Source organism: Colletotrichum karsti (assembly GCF_011947395.1).
Source record: "Colletotrichum karsti strain CkLH20 chromosome Unknown Scaffold19, whole genome shotgun sequence".
NCBI classification, from domain to species: domain Eukaryota; kingdom Fungi; phylum Ascomycota; class Sordariomycetes; order Glomerellales; family Glomerellaceae; genus Colletotrichum; species Colletotrichum karsti.
Window position 1 is genome coordinate 104,511 of NW_024065919.1, and position 20,843 is coordinate 125,353.

At 54.9% G+C, this 20,843-nt stretch overlaps 6 protein-coding genes across 6 annotated transcripts; 3 read left to right on the forward strand and 3 right to left on the reverse strand.

The window, feature by feature from the left end:
• Positions 1-2,970: 2,970 nt before the first annotated feature.
• CkaCkLH20_06395 (mitochondrial dicarboxylate carrier) lies at positions 2,971-4,031 on the forward strand (the record flags this gene model as incomplete). The annotated part of the gene is made up of 2 exons (XM_038889112.1): positions 2,971-3,914; positions 3,983-4,031. The coding sequence occupies 2 exons, from the start codon at positions 2,971-2,973 to the stop codon at positions 4,029-4,031; spliced, it is 993 nt and encodes a 330-aa protein (XP_038745410.1).
• Positions 4,032-4,744: 713 nt separating this feature from the next.
• CkaCkLH20_06396 (uncharacterized protein) lies at positions 4,745-5,771 on the reverse strand (the record flags this gene model as incomplete). Its single annotated transcript, XM_038889113.1, has 3 exons — positions 4,745-4,962; positions 5,037-5,609; positions 5,669-5,771. The coding sequence occupies 3 exons, from the start codon at positions 5,769-5,771 to the stop codon at positions 4,745-4,747; spliced, it is 894 nt and encodes a 297-aa protein (XP_038745411.1).
• A 346-nt stretch (positions 5,772-6,117) lies between these two features.
• CkaCkLH20_06397 (cellular morphogenesis protein) lies at positions 6,118-7,625 on the forward strand (the record flags this gene model as incomplete). Its single annotated transcript, XM_038889114.1, has 2 exons — positions 6,118-6,306; positions 6,369-7,625. 2 exons carry the CDS (start codon positions 6,118-6,120, stop codon positions 7,623-7,625), a joined length of 1,446 nt encoding a protein of 481 aa, XP_038745412.1.
• A 279-nt stretch (positions 7,626-7,904) lies between these two features.
• On the reverse strand, positions 7,905-10,902 carry CkaCkLH20_06398 (uncharacterized protein; the record flags this gene model as incomplete). Its single annotated transcript, XM_038889115.1, has 2 exons — positions 7,905-10,037; positions 10,096-10,902. The coding sequence occupies 2 exons, from the start codon at positions 10,900-10,902 to the stop codon at positions 7,905-7,907; spliced, it is 2,940 nt and encodes a 979-aa protein (XP_038745413.1).
• Positions 10,903-12,476: 1,574 nt separating this feature from the next.
• CkaCkLH20_06399 (mitochondrial 2-oxodicarboxylate carrier) lies at positions 12,477-13,676 on the reverse strand (the record flags this gene model as incomplete). The annotated part of the gene is made up of 6 exons (XM_038889116.1): positions 12,477-13,185; positions 13,244-13,324; positions 13,379-13,408; positions 13,464-13,474; positions 13,543-13,565; positions 13,628-13,676. The coding sequence occupies 6 exons, from the start codon at positions 13,674-13,676 to the stop codon at positions 12,477-12,479; spliced, it is 903 nt and encodes a 300-aa protein (XP_038745414.1).
• A 2,048-nt stretch (positions 13,677-15,724) lies between these two features.
• On the forward strand, positions 15,725-20,527 carry CkaCkLH20_06400 (BTB/POZ domain-containing protein; the record flags this gene model as incomplete). Its single annotated transcript, XM_038889117.1, has 1 exon — positions 15,725-20,527. One exon carries the CDS (start codon positions 15,725-15,727, stop codon positions 20,525-20,527), a length of 4,803 nt encoding a protein of 1,600 aa, XP_038745415.1.
• Positions 20,528-20,843: the final 316 nt, after the last annotated feature.

Below are 20,843 nucleotides of genomic sequence, written 5' to 3' on the forward strand. Positions count from 1 at the left end.
CAGATGTTCCGATTTTACCTCTTCCACCGTACCATCACTACTTACTGAGCTGTTATTCATGCTTCTCCCGACACTCCTGCGACTTTACCCCAACTTCTGATGTACCTACCCGATCATCTCCTCCTACGGCTTGGTCGGCATCATCGGGGCTTTCTCGTCTGGTCTCGGGAGGACGAAGGGCATGGCAAAGCAGGAAGATTCACAAGCTGATGTTCGAATACTCCGCACACAGCGACACAGCGACAAGAAGACGGCGCATGGCAAGCCGTTCCCGTGTCTCTCCACAAGGCGGTTAAGGTAAGGCGAACGGGGCAATCGTTTGGCACTAATCAATGCAGGCAATTCGACCCGTCTTTTGCAATTATCAACGACGAGAGAACGAAACACCCGCCGTCTTTTCGTCCGCGGACAAGACATAGGCCGTGTCGATTATTCGAGGCGGAGCAACCCATTTCGCCCAGCGCCTATTGTTCGCCCAAACCATGTCAGCCAACGATCGACATCCGTTTCACTGCTGTTGCTTTTGTGCCGTCATCCAAGTCCTTGGACGAGGGGGACGTTAGCCCCGTCTCCCATACGAATACACCTAGCAAAGCAGCTCTATCAAGGGAGCCCGCTTCAGCCGTCGCAGGGGTTGTTTTCAGGCGGTCCAAGCATGGCGGAGGTTGCTGTCGCCGTCGTTCGTTAATCTGTTCCTTTGCTCAGGTTGTCAGGAGATTCCCTCTCCTGATGACCCTGGTGACGTTTTCCAGCCCGGCTATCAGGTACCATCACATCTCCAGCCCTCCATCAATACTCCCTCGTATGCAGTTGCAGAAACGGGTCAAGTTCGTCGTCGTTGTCGTCGATGACAAGCTATTCCCCGAGATTCGAGCGATTCCCCCAGGTATCCATCCATTCGACCCTGCAACCCTTCCCGCCATCCTTCCATCCATCCAGCCAGCTTCCAGCTTCCAGCATCCCCCTCTTCACTGTCCGTCACGTTGATGAATGAGGTGTGTCGAAACTCATACCCCGCATCCGGACGGCACCAAAGCGACGCGACACACAATGCGCCTGCCCTCGCATCCACGTCCTCCCGCTTCAAATCCCAACGACCTCATTGGCGCGCCATCTAAGCCCAGGGACAGCGGCGCCTGAATGGGAGGGTGGGAAGCTTTTCCCGTACCCTTCGTCCTCGGGGTTGGGTGGCTTGGAGGCTTGCCCACGCTGGCCAGCTCGGCTTCTCTGCATCTCTAACTGTATGAACTGGCAACCATATGACATCGGATACCGAGACCAGGTACTTGTCTGGCTCCTCAACACCAAGCGTTGTCTCCAAGTACACTTACACTCGGAGAAATGGCAAGGTCAAGGTACCAGTATGTGGCACAACAAGGCATGTGTCTCTCTCCCTCATAAATATCAGTACCACTGCCTCGACTCCGCACGCGCTGTCCATCTCTTGCACACCCATCTTCCCCGTGACGAATACTATTCAGTCCTCATCAGCCTTTGTATTGTCCGTTGTCTGTCCCAGACGGTGTCTACTTTGAACGAGTCGAGCCTCGGTCCTCCTCCTCCTCCATCTTGCCCCAAAACACAAGCAAGGCTACTGCTTGATGATCAACGGCTTCCGCCCGCCTTCTGTGACTAGACTTATCTTGGATTGCTACTGCCGAACCTTGATCGACCCGAGAGCACCTGACATCTTGATCTAAGCTACCGACCGTTCCCGAAGGAACGCCCACGAGGAAAAGCAACTGCTTGGTTTCGACATCCGGCGTTTTCGTCTTCACAAGCTCGCCTTCCCTCTTCTTACCGCAACTTCCATTGCTTATTTGTATGCTTGGTCGGCCTGTGGCTTAAAGGATCTGGACTTGGATTTCGATTCCCCCTCACTCAAGCTATCAGCTCTCACACTCAGCTCCGAATATCACACATACCCCGCCCTCCTCTCTCCCCAACAGCACGCGACCTTGGTCAACGCTTGACAGCTCAGTATTGCAACACCTAGTCTTACTCTCATCGACTGTATCGTCTCTGGAACGGAATTTTCACCTTCAAGACACCGCTTTCTACACCTGTAAGTTGAATGATTCTGTCGTTTCTCTCAATGTCTTGAACTTTTATTGGGGAAGCGAGGCGTTCAACAAGGGCGTCAAGCTAATCCCAATTCCTTTCCGTCTGCCCACTAAGAGGTGCTCACTCTCATCTTCCCCCAACCCCACCCCCGCTGCGGCTTGTCTCCTTCCAGCCCGGCCGGCAGTCTGCTGTACGAAGCTCACATTCCCCATCACCTATCCCAGTCACCGTCACAGCTCTTCCATTCTTGTCCAAATTCAGCCCCAGTCAACCATCTTACACTGCAAATCCTCCTCGTTCGCTTGTTCTTATCGCCGGTTGATGTGGAGCCCGCCATGTTGAACCTCGCCGAGGACTTACATGGGATGGTTCACCTTAACCATGGCCCTTACACACCACATCCCTATTGTTCCCGATGACATACCCCCGCCCCCACCACCTCATCAACGTCCAGACCGACGCGACCCGGACCGTCTCCTCGGTCGCGGCATCGCGCTCGGCCTTGACCAAGCCTGCATCCGCGGAATCTACACCCTACAGCGTACCTTGACAATTCTGCGCCCGTTCGTGCATGTGGAGACCTGCCACTGTCAAGATATGCCGTCTGATGGCTTTTGTTGGACCCCCACCACTTCTGGCATGCCGGGGGTGTCTAACACAAAGTACCGCCAGGCACGGAGGGAGGATGGGAGCTCATGTTCTATAAAGCTGCCTTTGATACCTTCTCTGGTCCGGACTTCAGCTGACTAGTTGCCTCTTCTCTTCTCTTCCACAGTATCCCCGTCGTCCTGACTATCCAATCCTTGTCTGCTCCGACGTAGCAGCTTATACCGACAACCTTCCTTCAACCCATCCGAGTCGATCACTGCAAGCCCTCGTGCTGCAGTATCACCTATCACAACAGACATGAGCTCCAGCACCTTCAAGCAGGCAGCTGAGGCAGCTAGGACCCGCACCTCCGAAGTCATGAAGTCCGACTCTGTTGCCGTCGCCAACGACTTCCTCCACACCCCGGTCATGAGGGCGGCTCTGCCCTTCATCAACGGTGGTATCAGTGGCATGGTCGCTACCAGTGTTATCCAGCCCGTCGACATGATCAAGGTCCGCATCCAGCTCGCTGGCGAGGGTGTTGCCGGAGGCCCGAAGCCCACCCCTCTGTCCGTAACGAGAGAGATTCTCGCAAGCGGCAAGGCCCTCGATCTCTACACCGGACTATCAGCTGGTCTCCTCCGTCAAGCCGTCTACACCACCGCCCGTCTGGGTTTCTTCGACACCTTCATGGGCAAGCTCGGCGCGCGCGCCAAGGAGCAGGGCAAGGCCGTTGGCTTCAGTGAACGGGCCACCGCCGGCCTGGCCGCGGGAGGTTTGGCCGCCATGATCGGCAACCCTGCCGACTTGGCGCTCATCCGCATGCAGAGCGACGGCCTCAAGCCCCTGGCTGAGCGCAAGAACTACAAGAGTGTCATTGACGCCCTCAGCAGCATCGCAAAGTCGGAGGGTGTTGCTGCCCTCTGGGCCGGTGCTGCCCCCACGGTCGTCCGTGCCATGGCTCTCAACTTCGGTCAGCTCGCCTTCTTCAGCGAGGCCAAGTCGCAGCTTAAGCAGAACACCGAGTGGTCGGCCCAGACCCAGACCCTGACCGCCTCGGCCATCGCCGGTTTCTTCGCCAGTTTCTTCTCCCTCCCGTTCGACTTCGTCAAGACACGTCTGCAGAAGCAGTCCAAGGGCCCCGACGGCAAGCTTCCTTACAAGTCCATGGCAGACTGCTTCACAAAGGTGGCTAAGCAGGAGGGCGTGATGCGCTTCTACCGCGGTTTCGGCACATACTACGTCCGCATTGCTCCTCATGCGTAAGTGGACTTTGTCAACTCCGTAAGCTCAATGAGAGTGCCTGTGCTAACAGTAGTGCGTTCCACAGCATGGTGACACTGATTGTCGCCGACTACCTTGGTTTCATCACCAAATAGACGAATGATGCTTGGTTCGAATTTCGTTTTCGACGATCCTTCTTCCTAGGTTCTGTCGTTATTGATTCTGGGTCTTTCTTTCTTTTGGAGAGCAGCGACAGAAGCAAGCCATCCTGATTATTCATTCATGGGCGCTCTGCATTCGTTTAATCGGCCTCTCTCTTTTCTTCACACGGCGCTCTGGGTGTAATGTTGGCATTTTCAATGGGAGGCAAAGAGTATCTTGGGTTTATACCACCTGGACAAGACGTACATAGCTCGTCAAACAAGAGGCATGGAGGTGTAGACCCCCACGCGCGAAATGGAACAAATAAATGTTAAACCGACGGTGCGCTCATTTCGTGGCGGTGACTGTGCGTTGCTCAACAATGTCTGTGGGTGCTGCGCGTCGGCTTTTGCTGAGGTGAAATTCCTCGGCGCAACACTGAAACGGCGCGTAAGAAGGGAATCTTATCCGTAAGCGCGGCCGCGGATTCAACCTTTTTGGTGATGATCTTGTCCACTCCATTACTTTCACCGAAGCCCTGACCGATATTGAACGAATGCTTCAAAACGTTATCATGACCTAGAGATTCGTGCATTCCATTCTCAACATCACTCCAAAGAAGATAAACGGCGAACTTGAGAAAATTCGAATGATTAGGTCTTGAGTCTATTTCGGAATTCTAGTGTACTCATGAGCGTATCTTCTCAAGTTCGTGAACCCCATTACTCTAGGCCATCCAAGTCGTGGGGAAGTTTCCGAGTCTACCACCGTCAACAGTGATGACCGATCCGTTGCAGTACGCGCCGGCCCTCGAGGCAAGATACAGCATCACCCCGGCCATGTCCTGGGTATCCCCCATCCTCTGCATGGGCACCATCTCCTTGGGCACGCTGCCGTCGCTGCTGTAGAGCTTCGCGATGGGAGCCGACATCTCACTTGGGAACACTGGGAAATACGTCAGTTGAGTGCTCTCAAAGTTTCTTCAGCTTTTTGAGAAATAGGAATTGAGATTCGCTTACATCCGGGAGCGATGCAGTTGGCCCTGATGTTCCACCTCGGCAGATTCGCCGACAGATGCTTGACGAGGAGCGTCGCGGCCGCCTTGGACTGCCCGTACGCCCAGCCGCCCGGCGCGTTCTTGTTGAAGGCCCCGATGGAGCTCGTCGACACCACCTGCGAGCTCTGGAACAGGTTCCCCTTCTGGTTCCCGAGGTCCAGGAGCTTGACGAACGCCATGGTCGTGTACCACACCGACGTGACGTTGACGTCGAAGACGCGCGTGTAGTCGGCCGCGTCGTGTGCCAGGTGCTGCTCGGCCCACTCCGCGGCGGTCATCTCGGCCGGGGGCGCCTTCACCTGGGGCCCGCCGACGCCGGCGTTGCAGACGAGGAGGTTGAGGAAGCCGGACTCCTTCTCTATCGCGGCGGCGGCCGAGAGGAGGGAGGGCTTGGAGGTCACGTCGCACACGAGGGGCACGGCGCTGGGGCCGATGGAGGCCGCGGCTGATTGCAGGACTTCCTCGCGCCGGCCGAGGATGTAGACCTTTGAGGCGCCGTTGGCGGCGAGGGCTTTTGCCATCATGAGACCGATACCTAGTCATATTTGTCAGCTCTCATGATGAGGCACCCAGTGAGGTGAGGGATAGACTTACCCGAGCCTCCGCCGGTGATGGCGGCGACCATGCCATTGACGGCGAAGAGGTTGCCGGCGCCGAGAGCTGCGAGCTCATCTTTCGTATCGCCCGAGTTTGCCATTTTTTTCAATTGATTGTGAGATGTCCGATCTAAAGATGACTTACACGAGCAGTCAAGAGCGCGGGGTGCTCCAACAGATGCCCCTCCAAGAACGTCATCCATGCCGCGGATCCGATTTAGGCCAATCACGTACCCGTACCTGCTGGAGATTGAGTATTGGCCAATGGCACTGCACCGAGCTGTGACACCCATGCAGAGCACGGCCCTCGGAACCGTTCCGCGCCTTATCATTGGATTTTATCGCCGCTGAACCACATTTTTTTTGCTCTTCATCGCAGCTTTCAGCTTCATCGTACATCCTCACCCGCCAAACGACGCAGACTACAGCGACCGCCCGACCGCTGATATGGTCAAACGAAAGAGATCACGCGAGAGCGACCTGGAGCAGAAGCTCACGGAGGCGAGGAAGGAGATCTTCCGTGCCTTGAAAGGCGCCAAGGGTCTCGAGCGTCAGAGGTATAGCAAGCGCCAGCGCGACGACAAGTCTTCGCCCGACAAGATCAAGAGGATAGAGCGCGAGATCCTGGTGTTGAAGGTACGATTTTAATGTCATTCGTGCTCTTTTCTGAGCAGCTTACTAACCGACTTTTGTTGCAGTCCCTCGATCTCCAGCAAACCGCCGACGCACACCTCAACGCCTCCATCCTCAAGGTCAAGCAGCTCGCCGAGAACCCCGGGCTGCCCGAAAGCATCAAGCAGGGCGTCCCGAAGCCGGAGCTGTCGGAAGAGGAGAAGGCCGCGCTGCACAATGTCACGAGCGGGCTGTTCAACCGCGTACACGTCCGGGAGGCTGTCGACAAGGCCATCCGGGCAGTCTGCTTAGTCCTCAACGTGCCTATACCCGACAAGAAGAGGAAGGGCAAGAAGGGGGCTGAAGTCGAGGCGGAGGTCAAGACGGAGAAGGAAGACGAGCCCAGAGAGGCCAAGAAGGCTAAGACGGATGATGCGAGGGACATTTCCACCAAGAAGACGCCAAAGGTCGAAGAGGAGGAGAACCCATTCGACGAGATGGATGACGAGATTCCTACGGATAGCGACGGCGAGAACGACGCAGAGGACGCTGTCGAAGAGCATGATTCGGATGAAGAGGTTGAGGAGAAGGCTCTTGAAAAGATGGAGGCCATGCTGGGCGGTTCGGATGAGGAGGAGAGCGGCGACGAGGACATGAAGGCCAAGTACAAAGCCCTTTTAGGAGAGGTCGGGGATGGCGACAGTGCCGACGACGAGAGCAATAGCGACGAGGAAGAAGAGGACGACGATGAAGACAAGGACGTGGAAGACGAAGACGAAGCTATGGACTCGGACCGCGAGAGGAGGATCAACGCAGCCAACGTATCCCTCTCCCCGTCGCCCCCACCATCGCGCAAGAAGAAGGAGGCACGCGCGAAGAAACCGACCGGAAAGTCCGGCCAGACGACATTCCTGCCGTCGCTTATGGGAGGTTATCTCTCGAATTCTGAGTCCGAGGCGTCTGACCTTGACATGGCGCCTCCGAAGAAGCGCTTAGGCCAGAAGCAGCGCCAGGCTATCTGGGAGAAGAAGTTCGGCCAGAAGGCGAACCACGTCAAGAAGCAGCAGCAGCAGCAGAAGGCCCGTGACAATGGCTGGGATATGAGGAAGGGCGCCATCGATTCCGCGGACGGCAAGGCTGGGAATAAACCGTGGAAGAAGGGGGTATCGGATCCTCTTGGCAGACAGGATCGCGGCAACCAAGGGCCGCAGGCTACGCGCGAGACAAAGCCGCCTCTCAAGAGGGATGACGAGGGACCATTGCACCCCACTTGGGAGGCGAAGAAGAAGGCCAAAGAGGCACAGGCTACGGCCACCTTCGCAGGCACCAAAATCACTTTCTAGCATGGCGCGCATGGGCTTTCTACTAATCAAAAATCAATTGCTAACTATCCACCTGGCTATGAAGTGCGCTGATCTCAGTATATACGCCCTGAATAACCATCCAATGATTCCGGCGTTTGTTCTCAATGAAAACCAGAATACTCCAGAGATATCGCCGGTGCCAGATGAAAGAACTGCGTAAAAAGCCAAGTTGATGTTGAATAATCGAGGCCCAAGTCGGGTCCTCTGCGCCTGTGCAAATCATTGTAAGAAATTGTAAAAAGAGGCAGACCTGTTGGTCTAGTGCTTCCGAGGCTTCTTGAACGGATTGTCGTCCTCGTCCGCACTCGACATGCGGCTCTGTCGAGACAAGCTGGGGGCGGAATGCAAGAAGTAGCTGACGTTGTTGGGAAGATTGCGAGAAGAACCAAGCTGAGAAGACATGTGCGAAAAGACGGGAGATGCTCTCATATTCGATCCATAGGTTCCGACGTTCGACACACGGTCCTGCTCATATGTCCTCTTTCCGGCTCTCTCGTTGGTTGCGGATGATCCTGTAAGTGCAGCCAGCCTGGGCAAAGCCTGAGCAGGCGCTTCTGGTGAAACTGTGGGAACGTACAGGCCGTTCGTGCCCAGATCCTCGGTCAACTCTCGGCCGAGAGATGGCGTGGGAGAAGGGACACGACTGGTTGTCGACCACGCGCGCATGGTAGGTTGTAGATGCTTCCTACTATGACTGTCGTAGGAATTCTGACGAACGAAGAGTCCACTGCTCGCAGTTGACTGCTCTCTCTCCCGCCTGAAGTCGTCAACTACGCTTCTGGGTCTCGGAATGTTGGGACGGTAATCCTCGATGTCGATCGGATTGCTATGGTGCGACCCGGCCATGGACACATCGTCTTCACTGCAGTCCTTGCTGCCGTTATTGCAAATCCCACCGATAGATTCCGCTGTGACTGACCGAGCATTAGCAGTGGAGGCTCGGGGCGTAGACTCGGTATCGGTCATGGTACCGTCAGAGCAAGCCTCTTCAGCCTTTAGAGCCTTCTTTCGAGCAGCAGGCTTGCGTCCAGGAATGATGGAGCTGACATCTGGCATCTCGACGTCCTCCTGTATTGTCTGCAGACCGTACGGTGACTGGACTGGGGGATGCTGAATGTGGTGCCGAATATGTCCGTCCGTGTCGAAGGCGGAGCTCGACTTGTAGAGTCGTTCAATCACTTCCCAGTGGTTGTCCTGGACGTCTAAGCCCCTCGTGACGGGTTTCAGGTTCTTGAACTTCGCCGCTTCAGCTTTGTCTGCGGCCTTTGGGAACGTAGTGACGTTTGTCACGTCTTGACCAAACGTCCAATCGCGAATGTGATGACGACCGCCGAGTTTCAGATGCTTCTCAAAGTCAAGGAAGCGAATCAGTGCCATTCCGCGAAGCTGATGGATGTAGTCTAGACCCTGTAGAGTCCGAAGAGATCGAGTGAGGCGAAAGTTTGGCTGTCCAGCCGTTTGAGCCGCCATGTAATCTTTGATTCGTGCGGGCTCGTACTTGCGTCTCACCACCTCTCTACCAGTCTCGTTGATATGGACCGTAAGACTCTTGAGACGCGGCATCTCGCACAGCAGTGAGCAGTCCCAGGTTCTCCTTGAGGTGTATTTGGGCTGGCTTGATCTTTCTCCGAATTCGAACGGGAAGGTGCGGAATTGATTACCGATCCACAGCAGCTCAACATGCTGGACTCTTTCTCTGCGAGCCTGACCGATTCCACGGAAAAAGCCAGCGAACTCTCCGATGCTTGAAAACGCAAACGTGTTCAGACCGTAGAAAGCATGGACTCCCATGAAGTACCACTCCTTGCAGACCGTGAAGAGCGCGAGATGCTCGTTGGGTTTAGTTGCGTATGAGATATTGCAGGAAGTACCCGAAATGTGAAATCGATGCGGAAGCCCGCTTTGCTTGGCGTTGGTTCGAACAGGCTCGTCCGGTGGCATGTAAGGATCCAGACGAGAGATGCAGTGAATGACCTTGTGCTCTTGAAGGAATACCCACTTAAGAATGTTGGCCTGGATGTTGAAAGGCAAATCCTTGAACCGGAAGTTCCGCAGGCCCGGGTTCCTTGAGAGACATCCAATGCGATCGTTTCCAAGAACGAATAGCTCTGCCGAGGCGTTGGAAGGGCTTCCAGCACGCAGGCTCGCCATGTCAAGTGACTCGTCATCGGCTTGGTCGGCCGCGACATCGTCTTCAGGTGTATTGAGCAACCTTCGAGAGATGTCACCCTCAATCTCACTAGATCGGGGACCTCGAAGGCGAAGGTTTGGGTGAACGAGCTCCTTTTTGCAGCTGATATTCTCCTCTCTGCAACAAAGCTTGTAAATCTCCTTGTACGATATCCTGTCTGCGTGGCCACCTAGATGACGCTGCAGGTGGAACGGCCATGTCTGATCAGATTATTGTCAGTTAATGATCCTGAGTACGACATTGAGAGTGATTACAGACCTTCTTGGTATTGCGCTGGCGGGGACGCCGAGCTTGAGTCTGGGCCAAAGCCTGGGCTTGTTGAGCTTGGGCACCTTGAAGCTGCTGAGCTTGCTCAACCAGTCTCACTTCATTTTCTCGGTCTGCAACAGTCAGCCGTCGGACTGTGTCTTGGAGCTCTCGAATCTGCTTGTTGTAATCGAGGTTCGTTTTGCGGAGGTCGGTGTATTTCTCTTGGAGGTCCTCGAAGGCCTGCTGAATCTCCTGTCGGCATTCGTCGGAGCAGCCCACATGTTCCCAGTCGATCGTGTGTCGATCATCCTCTTCATCCTCTTCGTCATCTTCGTCTTCTTCCTCGGGCTCATCTTCCTCGGGCTCATCTTCAACGGGATCATCTTCATCTTCATCTTCGACCTTGTCTTCGGCCGCTCCTTCAGCGTCGTCGTTTTCAGCATCGCCGTCATCTTCTGAATCGGACTCATCTCCGGGCAAAATCTTCTCAGGAGAGAGAGAGGCCGGCTTCTTCCGTGCTGACTTTGCCTGTGTTTTCCGCGGAGAATTGTCTGAGGAAGTGGCAAGCAATATGGGAACTTCGTCCGGAATTTCGTCTCCATCCTGAGAATCGACTTCGTCCTTGTCTGGATCGTAGGACGGACGACTGTCGTTGTCGGAGGGTACCAAACTCAGCCGTCCGAAGCCCTTTCCAAGCGGAGAGATTGATGGGTCAGATGAGGTGACGACCTGAGGAGGTGAGCTACCAAGCGCAAGTTCGTTGTCGCTGGGTGAAGGCAGGGGCGAGCGCGCCTGGCCGTCGTCCGATGAAGACATCCTGTCAAATTGTTGTGCTAGATTAGTGAAGGTTCATTATGCATGTATGTGTGAGGGTAGGTACAAGTAAGGAAGTGTGGTATGAGCTAGGTGAGGAAGTGGTCTTGTATGGGAGTAAGGTGATGACTGAGAGTGGTTCGATGTAAGTGAAGAAGTTGAGTTGATGCGGAGTGGTAAGAATAAATACCTGTGTGGAGAGGAAGGAGGTTGGTTGTAGGGTGGAGGGAAGGTAGGTATTAGCAAGGGAGTGTGGTAAGTTCTAGATGAGAAAGTGGTCTTGTAAGGAGTGAGGTGTTGGCCGAGAGTGGCTGAATGTGAGTGGAGAAGTTGAGTCGAGGTGAGAGTGGTGAGAATAAATAGGTGAAGAGGATGGAAGGCGGAGGGTGAAGGACAGAGGGTCGAGGGTCGAGGGCGGCCGTCGCGATGCTTTGGGAAGGAAGGCGTGGTTTGTACGGAAGGAGAAGGGACTCTACTTACTTTGATGGAAAGCTGTTTCCTAGAGAAGTTGGAGATAAGAAAAGTTGATGAACTCTTCAGGAGTTTGCTCCCTAGTTGGTGTTATCAGGGAGATCCATAGATGTAGGTGGTTGCGCTGAGACGACAATGTTCCCCATCAAAAGATTGTGTAGTGAGAAGAGCGCAGTGCATCCGGAGTTGCAGGTGATATAAGGAATGGTGCCAGCAAGAATATGGGAGACGCAAAGATAACAAAGTCCAGTACCTAAGTATGGCGATGTGAGGTGCGATGATAGGCAATGAGACCTGCGTGAGAACGTGTAAAAAGACGGTTCGTAGTAAGATTATCTGGGCAGGAAGTTGAAAGTAGCAGACGCAGTGCAGACTTAGTGTCAGTTTGAGGATATCGTTAGGTGCCCTTTGAATAGAGTTGTCGATGGGCTATTCGGTATGGAAACGAAGCAACCCTGAGCGAATGGCCTTGACCGAGAAGGGAGAAAGAAGGAAGATGGCACGAGGCACAAGAATTGCCAGCCAGGGGGGGGTTTTGTGAAAGAGTTTTAAAGGACCGGGTAGTTGGGGGGGCAATGTGGGAGCAATGTGGGAGCAAGAACGATCGATGAATTAACAAAAAAGGTTCAGATGAATGAATAGCTGCTAAAATTGAGAGGTTGAAAAAGCAGCGAGAAAGAGCCTCCAAAGTATCACCTTCCTGGCTAAGATCCTCTGGGACAGAGATCTCAATGAAGAAAAGTGATGTGCGCATATTAAGAAAGATGTATAAATGGTTGAGCAACGGAAAGGATTTGAGAGGCGGCCGGGGTAGAGATTGACCAGAAGTGGGATTAGCAAGAATAACCTGGTGGTCGGACGTTTGCTGGAATAAATAGCAGACCAAAACATCCACGAGGAGAAGATGAAAAGGGGCTTGATGTGTTCCTACCAAGTGACAACTACGAATTGTCTTGTCACATTAAGAAGGGCTGATAGGTAATGATATTCGCATTGCTGAGCGCCAGAAATCCAAGACCCCGGTTTTGGTATCTGCCTGTATAAGATGTACAATCCAGGACCCTCCTTCTTTTTAATCTTTATAGTCTTCGTCTCTGCAAGTCTGTTTAAGCGTTTGCCTTCATGGTGCGGAAGAAGTCCATGACACCAGTGAAAACGACAAGCAAGATACCACCTCCAGGGCCCAATCGGAGGACCTTGGGGAGGAAGCCCTTGTACAGGGCGGCGAAACCCTCCTCCTTGGCGACGGTACCAACAGCGGGCCAGGCCCAGTTGTACTTGGCGGTCTGGCCAGCAACCTTGGGGCTGTTCTGGATTCTCGACTTGACGACGTCCATGGGAGTGTTGAGGATGGTACCGACAGTACCGCCGACAGCACCAGAGATCAAGTCGTTTGTGACCTGGGCAGTCTTTGTCTCAGCCTTGGGGAGAAGCTGACGGACCTGGAAGATGCAGCCAAAGTAACCAGCGTTCCAGAGAACGTGACGCCACATGGTGGATTCGAGACCGTTGTACATGGCCAGGATACCCTCGGCCTGGATGGTCTTGCGAACAACGTCGAGCATGCCGTTGTACTTTCCAGCGGAGGCCTTGTCCTGAAGACGAATCTTGACGAGCTCGAAGGGGACGACCACGAAGGACTCGGTGGCACCGGCGGTGGCTCCGGTCAAGACGGACAGGGACTGGTTCATCTTCTCGGCACCGAACAACTTGCGGTAGAACTTGCCCCACTCGTCGTTGGCGGCAAACTTGGTGGCACGCTTGGGTGCTTCCATCAGAATGGGGGCGGAGATTCCGCGGTATAGCCTCGAGGCGCTGTGTTCTTGTAAGCTCTGGAGCTCTCTGCCGATGCTAGAGTGGATTCGTCGGGTACCCCTCGTTCTTGATGATCTTGCGGAAGCAGTCAAGCATGCCATTGTAGGAGTCGGCGCCGCCCGTTCCGGTTTGAAGTTGCCTGGTTACATCAGTCGGGTTGTCATTGAAGAGCTGGCAGTCGGGCGGAGCTCACACTCTCGTCTTCACGACGTCCAAGGGGTACCTGTGAGGGGTCAGCGGTTGGGCACGTGAGGTTGTCGCGAAGGTGTTTGACTCACATAACCAGAATCTAGACATGATGAAGAGTAAGCAATCCCATCATTGTACATCTAAGAATGGTCCCGATGGTGTACTGACCTCCGAGACACCGGCAACGGCGCCTAGATGCGGTGGTTAGTGGTCGGGGTCCGATATCGCGATAGTGGGGATTGCGCGAACGAACCTGCGGCGAACTGGTATGCGAAAGGAAGAGGCTTAGGGTCGGAGGCCATTTTGACGGGTGAGGGAGCTGGGGAAAGAGCAAGTCAGTCAATGCGATGTAACTGGTGGTGCAATTGAAGCTTACCGAGAAACCAACAGAAAGAGGACGAACGGGCGGGCTGGGTGCGTAGGTGGGAGGTTTTGGAGAGACGAAAATCGAACGACGAGACCTTGGAATAATTAGCGGGAATTGGAGACTAATCGCAAGGGCCGGACGTCCCTTATCCTTATCGGCCTTGCATCAAGTTACCGAGCCGCGCCGGACTCCACCACACTGTGTAGGGCGGGCATTTGGTCATCGTCCCTGACAGACGAGGGGGTTCTAATTGGTCGATTCTCGGTGTGTAGCGGTTCATCAAGGTGAAAGGGCTAACGGGATTACGTATTGGCAATGAGAGACACCTTGGATTTGCGACTCTAGGGGACCTGGGCACCTGCCCGGGCTGGGGTAAAGATAGATCCCCAGGGACCTCGAAAGCCCGGGCCATGTTGCATCTGTCTCTCACCTCTCCCTCACCTGCATCTCTGTTACCGAGATTCGGGCGACAAATTCCGAAGCAAATGCGACTGCGCAACTGCAGGTCCGCTCCAATAAGACGTTGGGATTCACTGAATTATCTTCCATGTTCAGTCAGTCGTTAAGTTAGTTAAGCTTCATAGCTGTCGTTATCTCTCAACTGTGATGAACACGGCCTCTCAGAAGAAACCAGACCAGTTTCTGCTCCGAGGCAGGTTCAGTCGAATGGAACCGACGATTCAAGCAGGCCTTCGCGACGCCCAAGATTCTCTCATACAATTAGGTAAAGTACGGAATCACTTGACGACTGCTGGTCTCTTGACGAGAGAAAGTCAGCCCGAGTTGCCGAGTTCTTAGAGCCCATGGCATGGTCGTCTCATTCTAAACCAGCAGCAGCACCTTACACGCCTATTCAATTCAATAAATGAGACCAAAAGGAACTTGGCAATGCAGGCAAATGAGAGGTGCGCATGTGGCAGGCCGAATGTGATCCAAAAGAGAAGCTGCAGGCGGGGTACAGTAGGCGGGGGAAACGTAAGGGAGCTCCCCACACTGAAGAACATCCGGGTTCGTTCTTAACTTGCTCTTTTAAGGTAGGAATGCCAACCTGGCAGGTATCCGCGAATTGTTTCAATCATTTCCAGTTTAATTCCAAAGAGATGCTGGTTATTTACGATCCACCCATGCCTCAACACAACATGCGACAACGGTCCGAGGCAATGGACTAAGCGTCTTTCATCTCTTCAACACAAAGGCTGTGGCTTGAAGCACCGCGTGTTCTTCAATCGACAGTTGATTCGGACGATGGAAATGTACAGAGACTCCACTGCATCCGGTCCCGAGGTACCTTCATCTCCACCTTGGCCCGGGATGTGTCAAGCTGGTTCAGCACCTTCAGCGCTGCGAGATGTAGCTGTACAGCACGCTAACCTCCTGAAGCGAAGCTTGTCTGGCCTGCAACCAGAGCACAAGCTCGAAAACGGGGGTCCGATTGGCTGCGCGACAACGGACGAAAGCACCCCCTGGAGCCGGGAATTCGCGGCGCAGCGGGACATGGTGCAGCTGCTATTGTGGACGGTCTGACGCGCACACCGGACCAGTAGTCAGAATGCCAATACCCTCATTTCTCGTCGCCAACCCCACCTCCGACAAGCGTACCTGTCTATCCTCCAACTCTTCGACATCATCCCCTTCCTGCCGACCGAACCGAACTTTTCAACCATCCATCTCGAAGCCCTTACTCTCGCGACACCGAATCTCGCATCGAAATCAACACACACCCCGTCGCTACCGTTCCAATCTATCGAGAAGCCGTATCTTCGACAGCCAGGTGGCAACATTGATACACCCCTCTCCTTAGGGTTTCTTAACCTCACAACTCACCTTGCGCGTCCCACGAGCGGCCCCGACCATCCCATTATTGAAGTTCAACATTTCGCTCTTCTCGCGCTCGGAACAGCACCTTTAAACAAGCCGTGATCCAAGAGACTCACAGCGAGGTGCCATCCAAGTGCTTGAAGGGTCCCTTGCTTACCCCCGCCCATGAGTCACCTACTTTGGAAATATTACTGGGAAAACGATGTCGACAGGTTTCGGCGTCTACTGGCTCCGGCCGGCCACTCGACACAAGCCGTCACCAGAAGCCCCGGTATAGGTCCTGGGCCTTCAGGGGGGAGTCCCGGAGGATACGGGACGTCTCCCCGGAATGTCAAACCCCGGAAGTCTTCCGCCGTCGGCATCAACCCCGGCGCATCCAAGAACTCGAACACGACACTCGGGAAGCCTGAAATCAACAGTCGCGATCATGCCGGCCTGACCGTTCTCCTCCGCGCGGCTTCATCGACCAACCTCGACGCCATCTTCTTCGTCCAAGCCCTTCTCGAACACCCCTCGATCGATCTGTATGTGCAAGACCCGGAAAGTGGATGGAATGCTTTGCACAGAGCTTTATACGCCGGAAATGTTGCTATCGCGCGTCTGCTCCTCGAAAGAGAGCGCAAGATCTTGACCGAACAGACCCTGGGGACGTCCGTCTCCAAGGTTGGCCAGCTCATCAAGACAAAGGACCGTGAGGGAAACAGTCCTTTCGACCTCTACAACTCGACCATTGCCGTGCGAACCATCGGCGACTCGGATGATTCGGACGACTCGGACCTCGACTCAGATGTCGACGGCAGCTCGGATGGAGGCCAGGCGCTGATGAGATCCGTTGCTGCGCTCGACGGCGTCCAAGACGGAGAGGAACTGTTCATGTTTGGAAGTAACCGGAATCTTTCTTTGGGTGTGGGCGATGAAGACGATCGCCAATTCCCAGAAAGGATCACTCTGAAGCGTCCGGAACAGCTTGTGCGGAGGTTCTATCAGGAGTATCTCGAGAAGACCCAAGGCGAACATGGTTTAAATGCTACCGCCGTTGACGAAATGGACATGGAAGATATCCCGGCACTGATCAGAAACCGCCCTCTACGGATTCACGATGCGGTTCTCTCCAAGCTTCACACGGCAATCCTGACTACGGACCCTGTTTCAAACTTGTACATCTGTGGCGTTGGACGCGGTGGACGCCTCGGCCTAGGCGATGAAAACACCCAGTTTCGCTTTGTGCCTGTGCAAGGGGGCCTCGCCGACAAAAAAGTAGTCCAAGTGGCACTCGGTCAGAACCACAGCATGGCTGTCACTGATGCAGGCGAGCTATGGACGTGGGGTTCCAATAACAACTCTCAGCTAGGATACAACCTGCCGCCGCCGGCCAGGCAAGACGAAGAGCCGATGAGCACCACTCCACGACAAGTGTTCGGGACACTCAAGAAAGAAGTCATCATCGGTGTGGCCGCATCGACGTTTCACTCGGTGGCACACACATCCACGTCCTTGTTCTGCTGGGGTAAGAACCTTGGTCAGCTAGCTCTCATGGATGCCGACGCGAGATCATTGGAAGTCCAACAAACGCCCCGAAAAGTGGCTGCATCTCTCTTCTCGTCACCCATCGTTGCAGTATCGGCCATTGATAAGGCAACGACGTGCTTGCTTGCCGACAGCAATGTCTGCGTCTTCACCAGCTACGGCTACAACTTTGTCAAATTTCCCTCACCGGACGTGTTCGTAAACCACCAATTCACCACCTCCATGTCAAGCCGGTACAGTTCCGCAAGGAACCAGGTCAGCCGCATCACCTCGGGAGGTGAGACCATTGCCGCCGTCACTAGTAGGGGCGATCTCTTTACTACGACATTGATTCATAAGACCGATTCGGCCCCTGCAGCGACATCGACTACAAATCCCTCAAAGATCAAAGGTGCCGTCACAACACCTCAATGCGTCTGGAACGCCCGCAAGGATGGAGTGAAGTCCGTCAGCATCGGCGAACATGGAGCTGTCATTATTTGCACAGAATCCGGCGCGGTCTGGAGACGTATCAAACGTACGACGGCTAAGGACGCCTCAACCCCGGGTTCAACCGAGAGGAAGCGCAAGGACTTTAAGTTCCAGCGAGTACCAAGTGTCACGAACGCTATCGCAGTCAGAAGCTCTGCATTCGGAGCGTTCGCAGCAATACGCAAGGACTGCGATGTGATGAAAGAGCAGGTCAACATCAAAGAGCAGTCGTTGTGGGAAGACATGGCATCGCTACTTGTCCTCAGAGACTTCGAGGCTTCGACTCCAAGTAGCAAAGAGAAGGACACACTGGGTTTTTGGAAAGCAGAGGATCTGAAGTACCGGATCGGACCGTTGCCCTACGAGATCCTGAAGTCGGCGAATCTGGAGCATGACCTCGAGCAGTATCTGTTGATGGCTGCGGAATCCGACTTCGACATGGCGCTGCGCACTGCATCGGCTCCTAGCGTGAAGATACCGGTACATGCTTGGCTCCTCACAGCGCGAAGCTCTGTTCTTCGCAAAGTCCTCAGTGACTATCGCAGCAGCGGTGAGGGTCAGGTTGCGCAGACTCTCAAAGTCGAAGAAGAAGATGGGAAGACTCTGGTCACCTTCGAATCCATCGACCTGCTGTCGTTGCTCAACCTAGTGGTTTACTGTTACGACGACACTGTCATCCCAGCGTGGAACCATACTCGTCAAGCGCCATCCCTCGCACACAAGTACCGCCAAGTTCGCAACGAACTGATGAAGCTTGCGACAAAGCTCGACATGATGAAGCTCGAAGCGGCGGCTCGTCTTCAGACTACTGCTGAGAAGTCTCTAGACAAGGATTTTGCCAAGGCCATCCGAGACCCGAGATACTTTGAGGACGCTGATGCGTTGGTTGAGCTGGACGGCGAGGAAGTGCCGATTCACAGTCAGCTTATGCGTCAGCGATGCGAGTTCTTCGAAGGCCTCTTCCATGGACGAGCTCGAGGTATGTGGCTGGCAGGTCGCCGCGATGAGTTGACCGACGAGGAGCTTGTGCGTGTCGACCTCGGCCACTGTGACCCAGAAGCTTTCCAATACGTTCTGCGGTACTTGTATTCCGATGTGGGCTCTGAGCTCTTCAACAACACATCCGCAGCCAACATTGACGAGTTTTCCGAGCTCGTCATGGCTGTCATGAGCACCGCGAACGAGCTCATGCTCGACAGGCTATCGCAGATTTGCCAGTACACCATCGCCCGTTTTGTTACAACCCGCAACATCGCTCTTCTTCTCAACGAAATTAGCCCCTGCACTGTTACGGAATTCAAGGATGCTGGTCTGGAGTACATTTGCTTACAGATGGAGTCCATGCTTGAAAACCACCTGCTGGACGACCTTGAAGAAGATCTGCTTGAGGAGTTGGACAGCATCGTTCGCGAAAACCAACTCGCGCGTTACCCCTTCGCAAGAAGTGGTCGAGCAGAACTGCTCTTGTTCGAGAAGGATCCAGATCTGGCCCTCGACATTGACGAGGAACGTCGACGAAGAGTAAGAGAGATGGCATTCAAATCAACACATAGGGACGATGAGAGGAAAATGTCGTCCTCCTTCAAGACGAAATTTGGAAGCTTGGATGACGGCATGGGGTTCACCTCCCCAAGCCTGGATAAGAGCCGACGCAAGTCCAAGGCTGGCCGCAACGAGCCCTTCAGCCCCAGCTTGAGACCGAAGGAGTCTCACGCAGACCTCATCTTTGATATGGATGAAGAGAACCCGTCCATAACGAGTCCTCCAATGTCACCTTCACAGAGGGCTGCTGAGAAGAAGGCCGGCTCCGAGCTTGAAAGACTCCCGGCTTTACCTGGCCCTTGGAAAGACGTGAAGGGCCAGTTTGTTGAAGGATCCCCGAGGTTTCAAGTTGCAAGCCCGCCAGCAGACAAACCAGCACAGTCAGGTATCAGCCCGTCGCGGTCACCGCAAGACATGAGCGGACTCAGCGCTCCGAAGGTCGGCAACCCATGGGGCGCGGCAGGCTTCCCGACCGAGAAGATGGACTTGCGACAGGTTCTGACAGAGGCACCCGCCAAGTCTGCCCTGTCCGCCGGTATTGCCGCTCAAAAGAACAAGGAGGCGTCTCCCAAGCCAGCACAACCCAAGATGTCGCAAAAGGAACGCAAGAAGCAGCAACAAGCTCAAGCCGCAGCCCAGGCAGCATTGGAAGCCGAGCCTCAGCAGCCCAAGGCGGCATGGGACAAGGAGTCGGCCGCAAACAAAGCAGCGCCATGGAAGGCCGTCCCCAGCGGTCCCAAGACGTCTCTCAAGGACACCATGGCAAAGGACGCGCCGAAGCCTATATCGCCAGCCAAGTCAGCGCTCCTCGGCGTGGAATCCCCGGGCAAGGCAAGCCCCAGACGGGCAGCGTCGCCCGACACGCGTTTCCCGGGCCAGTCTCGCAACAACAGCTCGCCCGCGACCCCGACCCCCGCCGCCGCCGCGGCCTCGTCCAGCCAAGCACCCGCGAAGCCGCTCGTCCCGCACTCGAAATCCTACATCACCCCGGCATCCAAGGCCGAGCCCATTCTGGGGCTAAGCATGGCGGACATCATCGGACAGCAGAAGCGTGAGCAGGAAATCGTGCGCGAGGCCGTCGCGAAGAGGTCGATGCAGGAGATCCAGCAGGAGCAGGAATTCCAGGAGTGGTGGGACCAGGAGACCAGACGTGTGCAGGAAGAGGGCGCGAGGAGGGAGGCCAAGGAGAAGGCCAAGGGTGAGCGGAACTCCAAGGATGCCAAGCGGGGAAGACGCGGCAGGGGCGGAGGAGGCAAGGGGAAGGGAGCCGGCCCGCCGCCGCCAGCGGACGGCGGCCCCGGCAACGTTGAGGCGGGTGCTACGCCGAAGGCCCCGAGCGGACCGTCGAGTAACGCTCGAGGACGGAGCCACCGAGGCCGGGGAAGGGGAGGCAAAGCATCGGCACCGGCAACGGCACCGGCATCATGATTTAAGTGCTCTATAGGCGTTTTAGGGTGACCAGAACACATGGTCGGGTATGGCTTTACACGGTACACACAAGAATGGGTTGTTCTACACGGAATTGTCCCACCAGGTTAATAGAAGATTCTGAGAGAATAGAAAGACCTCACTCAAACGATGGGACCTGCCACCACACTTGTGCCGCGTCGCTGTCAGACTTGCTTATCGCAGGCACTGGTGCTGGTCCCTGGCGCGGTTTGCCGCCTTGGATGAGCGACTCAGCATGCTGCGCTAGCATCAGCGTCGAACATCATGCTGAAGGGTCTTTCGAGGTTAGGCAGGC